We start from the raw sequence: 6,150 nt of genomic DNA, 5'->3' as shown, positions 1-6,150 counted from the left end.
AGAAGGCTTGCGTAGTTCAGGAGTGCTTTCTTGCAAACTGAATTACCATTTCCCACTGGAGGACTGCATCTTCTGAATTCTGCATTGCAATCCAGTGTTACAAATTTGGAGGACATGAATACCTGTAGCTATTGGTTCCCATTATTGTAGAAAAGGATTCTGATAATTTCTGAAAGGGAAGCTATAGGCTCAAATTCCAGACCACACAACACAACTGAATCCTCGTCACAGCTGAAACCCAGCATAGTAGAGGATTTGTGGTTTTGCTGCTTGTTGTTGTCTTACTCTGAACAAACGGCTATTAAAATCTTGTCTGGTGGCAAAAGAACATATAAGCTGCCCTACTGGATCAGACTAAAGGCCTGTCCAGTTCAGCTAGATCTACACTACTGCTTTATAGAGCTATTGAAGTGCACTGATAACTGTTGGAGCACATTAAGCATTCCATATAATCCTTTCATGGTGTTATTTCCTGATTTTTATTCCACATTATCCAAAATACCGCAACAAATTTCATTGTGTGTTCTATGATGTATAAATGTGCAAGAGGGGTAGAGCGTTACCATGATGGGATCATGATAATTTGACACAAGGCATAGATCTGGCCCCAGAGTTGCCAACAATGTGCCGCAGGTGGAAGTGCACAAGCAGGGCTTAAGTGCAATAGCACCCTCCTGTTTGTGGTCCCAAGCAACTGGCATTCAGCGTACGGGTGTGCACTGACCACAAGATTTGGTTCAGGCCTTTATTTGGCAATATGGAAAACAACCTGATTTGGCTTGGATCAATTGGTCATGGCACTAAAAAGGGAGATACTTCAGTAGGACAGAGGTGGATGATGGATGTGGAGCATACAGAAGCAGAAGGGCTTGAATGTGCAACATTATTCAAGCAAGCACCCAATGCTACACCCTCCCAGGTCCCACAGACTCCACCAAACTAGCAAAGAGCACAAACACTGACTCAATCCTGCAATATATATTGAACATTCTTTTTCCAAACCACTGGGATTGGAGAGTCTTGGTAAAATTATTTGCTGTTTTGTGATTAGTTAAACCTGCTAATCACAGAACTACACTATTACTCCCTACCTGCCCCCCCTCACCAACCTGTTTTTTCTTGGGGAGAAATGCATCATGAGTAAACAAGGTCTGGGTTTATGGCTACCTTTGTTCTTAGATCTATTCTCTGATGAGATGGATGTGGGGTATCCCACCACATGCATCAAACATGTTGTATACGAACCTGTTTATCATAAATGCCCGGGGGGGGGGAGTCGACTGTATAGGATCAGCTATTACCTAAATAAGCCTTCCCCAGCCTGGTACCCTCCAGATGTGTTGGACTACAACTCCTATCATCTCTAACCAGCAGAGCAAAGGGGTTTTCTAGCTGGGGGCTATGGGGGTTGTACTGACCTGTCTCTCTCTTGCCCTTTGTCTCAAAGATCCTGGACCGTCTGGTCTACTCTCGTTGTCTTGACTTTCTCTCTAATAACTCTGCTCTGGATCCCTTTCAATCTGGCTTCCATCCTTTGCATTCCACTGAAACAGCCCTTATCAAGATCACCAATGATCTTCTTACTGCCAAGTCTAAAGGCCATTATTCCGTTCTTATTCTCCTTGATCTAACCGCAGCCTTTGACACGGTTGATCACGATCTTCTCTTAGATTCCCTCCATGACCTTGGACTCTGTGGCTCTGTCTATAACTGGTTCGCCTCCTATCTAGAGGGTCGCTCTTTCAGCGTGTCGGCTAACGGCAGCTCGTCCTCCTCTTTTCCCCTTTCAGTTGGGGTTCCGCAAGGCTCGGTGCTTGGCCCGTTGTTGTTCTCTCTATACATGCTGCCCTTGGGTAAGCTTATTCAATCTCACGGCCTCCAATATCACCTGTATGCCGACGATACACAATTATATCTCTCATCTCCGGAACTTTCTCTTGATGTTCACGATTGTATCTCGGCATGTCTTTCAGATATCTCAGCCTGGCTGCTTCATCGTCGTTTGAAACTTAACATGGCAAAGACTGAATTGCTTGTTTTTCCTCCTAAACCTTCTCCTCACCTCTCATTCTCTCTTACTGTCAACGATGTCACGCTTACTCCGGTCACGGAAGCTCGTAGTCTTGGCTTTATATTTGACTCTTCGCTCTCCTTTACTCCTCACATCGAGGCAGTAGCTAAATCCTGTCATTTCTTCCTGTATAATATTGCCAGGATTCGACCATTTTTGTCTGTCTCTTCTGCCAAGACTCTCGTTCACGCACTGGTTATCTCTCGGTTGGACTACTGCAACTTTCTTCTCTCTGGCCTTCCTTCGTCACACATCAGTCCGCTGGTCTCTGTCCACCACTCTGCCGCTAAGATCATCTTCTTGGCCCGCCGCTCTGACCATGTCACTCCACTTCTGAAATCTCTTCATTGGCTTCCAACTCACTCCAGAATCCAATATAAACTTCTCCTGCTGACCTTCAAAGCTCTTCATGGTCTAGCTCCTGCCTATCTCTCCTCTCTCATCTCACACTATCGCCCCGCTCGTGCTTTCCGCTCCTCTGATGCCATGCTTCTCGCCTGCCCAAGGACCTCCACTTCCCTTATTCGGCTTCGTCCTTTTTCTTCTGCTGCCCCTTACGCCTGGAACGCTCTTCCAGAACACTTGAGAACTACAAACTCAATCACTGCTTTTAAAACTCAGCTAAAAACTTTTCTTTTCCCTATAGCCTTCAAATATTGAGTTTGTTCTGACTCTATACTGTTTAGCTTCACCCTACCCGGTGCCTGTTTACACTTCCCTGTGCCTGTTCGCATTCTCCTTCCCTCTTTATTGTTTACTACAACTTATTAGATTGTAAGCCTACACGGCAGGGTCCTGCTATTTACTGTGTTATCTGTACAGCACCATGTACATTGATGGTGCTATATAAATAAATAAATAAATAATAATAATAATAATAATAGTCCAACCCATTGTGATCACTTGTGTAGTATACACATCTTATACTATTGTTGAATAGTTCCCTTTATCTACAAGATTTACAAATACCAGTAATTTGACACTATTACACACAGGGCAGTCATTACAAGGGAAACAAATCATTTTTCTGAATGAACCCATATGAGATAGTGGAGTTTTATTTCCTTGAACTAATCTGAAGCAACCTCTCTCTCAAATTAGAAGCATGTGTAAACACAATAAGGAGCATTGTCTTACATCTAGGGATGCCTGAAAACAAAGGAAGAGTGGAGAGATAGAATAGTGATTGCACTCACATTTGATGGATATGAGGCAGATTCAACAGGTGATATAAAAAACTTCATCCATATCAGTGGATGCTCTGATTAAATCTTGGAGGACAAGCAAGAGCTCCAAGAGAAGGCCAGGAGACCTGGAGGAGCCAGGTCCTCAGGGAAAATGACCATGGTTCCACTCCCACAGGAGGGGAATTCTGCCTGAGGCAGAGGCCAGGCAACCATCCACCCCGAGAACATCAGTGCCTCAAGGAAGGCCAGTGGAACTCCTTTAAGAAATGCTTGAACAGAAACGACTCAAGAGGAAGGGACTTCTCAGGAACAAGGCCTGTAACCAACTGTAGCTGAGCCCTGAGGCTCACAAAGCTCTAACAATATAAGCCTGCATTTAGCCATTGCTGGAAATGTGTTCTAGCAGCTCCAGTGCCTTGTACCTCTGACCTTGCTCTGTGACTGAACCTTTGAGCTACTGACTGCGGACTCTTGCTTGACTCTGCTTCTTGGGCTGCATGTTGTATCTGACTTACCTGTACTTTGACATTGCCTCCTCTTCAGACCTCTTTTGGAACTCTCCCTCTTGCTTGGTAAACCTCTGCCTTTGACCATTGCCTACTTATTGACTTGCTTTTGGATTGCCCCTTCTTTTAACCTAATGCAGGGTCTGATCCAGCCATAGCATTGAAACAGTAGCTAAAAAGCAACTGAATGAGAGGTGACACCTCCCACTAGAGCAGTGGTTAGAACAGGTGTGTGTACTAGTTCTCAAAGAAAACACAGTTCTGAGTCCAACATCCTGTACAGGTACATCCCATATGCATTAATGAACGGAGTCCATGGACAATGGCATGGTAACATGTTTTTGCTACAAGGTAATATGGCTACCCTTCTCAAATCCTTAATACATAATTACTCAAACTTTTAAAACTTGTGCTGGAGGGACTTCCGTCTATTCTTCCCCTTGCAGGCAGCCACTGCAAACTCAGCATTACACACCTGTCAAGTTGGCATATGTGGCAAGCTCCTCACACACGTGGGGAAAAGCTACAGTAACTCTACATTGTTAATGTATTCCACAATACAGGACTTATTCATGTGCACTGTAATGTTTCTGATAGCCTTGCTAAAATGTGCACTTCCACAAATACACTGAAATTGCAATGACCAATATTTTAACAGCGATGAAAATGAACTGCTAATTACTATGTATGTTCTAATCTATACACTGATGCTCACATAGGTTGTAATCATATCCGTCACTAGGAAAGCATCCCAGGAGCCCTAAAATGGAGTAGGTCTCTATCTGTGGTGACGAAGGTCCACAGGGGCGAGATCTGACCTTGAAAACCTCCTTGCTGCAGGCATGGAAACGCCACCCTTGCTGGGCCTATGGAAGAAACAGTAAAAAGATCCAGGGCCCTGTAATTCCACCAACACACTCCCTGGACCAGGGGGAAAGGTATGCCAGACACAGAGCCAGCATGCTTATTTTCCTACCAGCCCCCTGCCCGCTTTGCCCTGCCAGTATGACTATGACTAGGCTTTGGATTTGGCGGTTCTTCCAGCATGGACTCTGACGCTCTTGTCCTTGTTGAACTGCTTTGTTAACAAGACTTGTTTATGTTATAAAAGCAATGTATTTAAAAAAATCCAGCATGACCTAATCAATATACATTCTCACATTACAACTTTGAAGCAACATTTTAGTTCTAAAAATATCCACCTAATAGTTTAACTAGAAAACTTATTATAAAGAAAGGGTAAAGAGGTTTCTTTTTCTTAGTTGTATGTTCTGAGCAATGATTTCATCAGATATTTTATTTTATAAAGTAATCCTTTTTTTCACAATTGATTACTACAGGAAGAGTCTGAGAAGGAGGGAAAGCTCATTTAATTTACAATAATTTACAGCCATTTTGTAAAAAGGCATTGCAATCGATCAAACTGGAGAACGCCTGGCTATTTTACAATTATAGGTACAGAATTTAAATATTCAAGCTTGTGATGAAAAAGCGGCAAGGTGGTCGCAGTGTACAATGTAAACAAGTAGCTTTGGAAAGTGAACAAAGTCCTTGAATACTTCTCTTAAAAAATCCTCTTGATTCTTTCCTGAAATATGATCACAGGGTTAACATGTGACTGCTCATCTACAAACATAATTTAAATTGTGTTCAGGATAAAACCACTTTGATGAGGAGTTCAGATTAAGATCCAGTCTGAGTGGGGCAGTGTTGAGGTCCCTGTAAAAAGTAAACATCTTTCTTTAAAAAAATGTGCTACAACATTTGCAACACAGTGCAGCATTAAAACTTTAAATACAAAAATATTTCTTTTTCTGTTGGGATAATAGACCTAGCATATTGGAAAGTAGTAACAATACTGCTACTCATAGCACATCCGGTCCATGTCTTTCAAGTCATGTAAGGCAATTGCTGTGTTAGTTTATTGTGTATGGCTAAAAAAACAAAAAAGTCCTGGAAATATTAGTCTTTGCTATGTTTTCCGGCTACTCCACATATGTTCCGGTGTACTTTTGTGATCTGTTGAATGTTCAAAAGGAGATCTGTGTCCTAATGGTGATCGTGAGTCATACGGAGACCTCTGATCCAAGGGCGACCTAGGGCCACTACTGGATGCTCTGTGGTCCATTTGCCAGTCTGAGTGATACCTATAATCCCTTGAAGATTTATGATGACTGTAGTCTGAACTGGATCGATGATCTAAGTGTATCCGATGTTCTGAGTGTGGCCGACTGTCTTTTAAACTTCCTTCCAGATTTGACCTATGATCTCTATTCCTGTGGTCATCTAGCTTTCGGTGTTTGCCATCTGTGTAGTATCTGAAAAATAAGAAAAGTAAATAATACTAGTGGAAGTAAAATTAAAAATAGTACAACCTGTAGGGCTT

At 42.7% G+C, this 6,150-nt stretch overlaps 1 protein-coding gene across 2 annotated transcripts in view; it reads right to left on the bottom strand.

The window, feature by feature from the left end:
- Positions 1-5,116: 5,116 nt before the first annotated feature.
- CHD1 (chromodomain helicase DNA binding protein 1) overlaps positions 5,117-6,150 on the bottom strand; it is a 64,055-nt gene continuing 63,021 nt past the window's right edge. For both annotated transcript variants that reach the window (XM_063129569.1, XM_063129568.1), the window contains exon 37: positions 5,117-6,082. In XM_063129569.1, the coding sequence (XP_062985639.1) occupies positions 5,737-6,082 (346 nt within the window). In that variant the 3' untranslated portion in view covers positions 5,117-5,736. The remainder of the gene's footprint in view (positions 6,083-6,150) is intronic.

The sequence above is a fragment of the Elgaria multicarinata genome, chromosome 6 (assembly GCF_023053635.1).
Source record: "Elgaria multicarinata webbii isolate HBS135686 ecotype San Diego chromosome 6, rElgMul1.1.pri, whole genome shotgun sequence".
Lineage (NCBI taxonomy): Eukaryota > Metazoa > Chordata > Lepidosauria > Squamata > Anguidae > Elgaria > Elgaria multicarinata.
The sequence above is the reverse complement of the archived record's forward strand: the minus strand, read 5'-3'. Positions and strand labels throughout refer to the sequence as shown.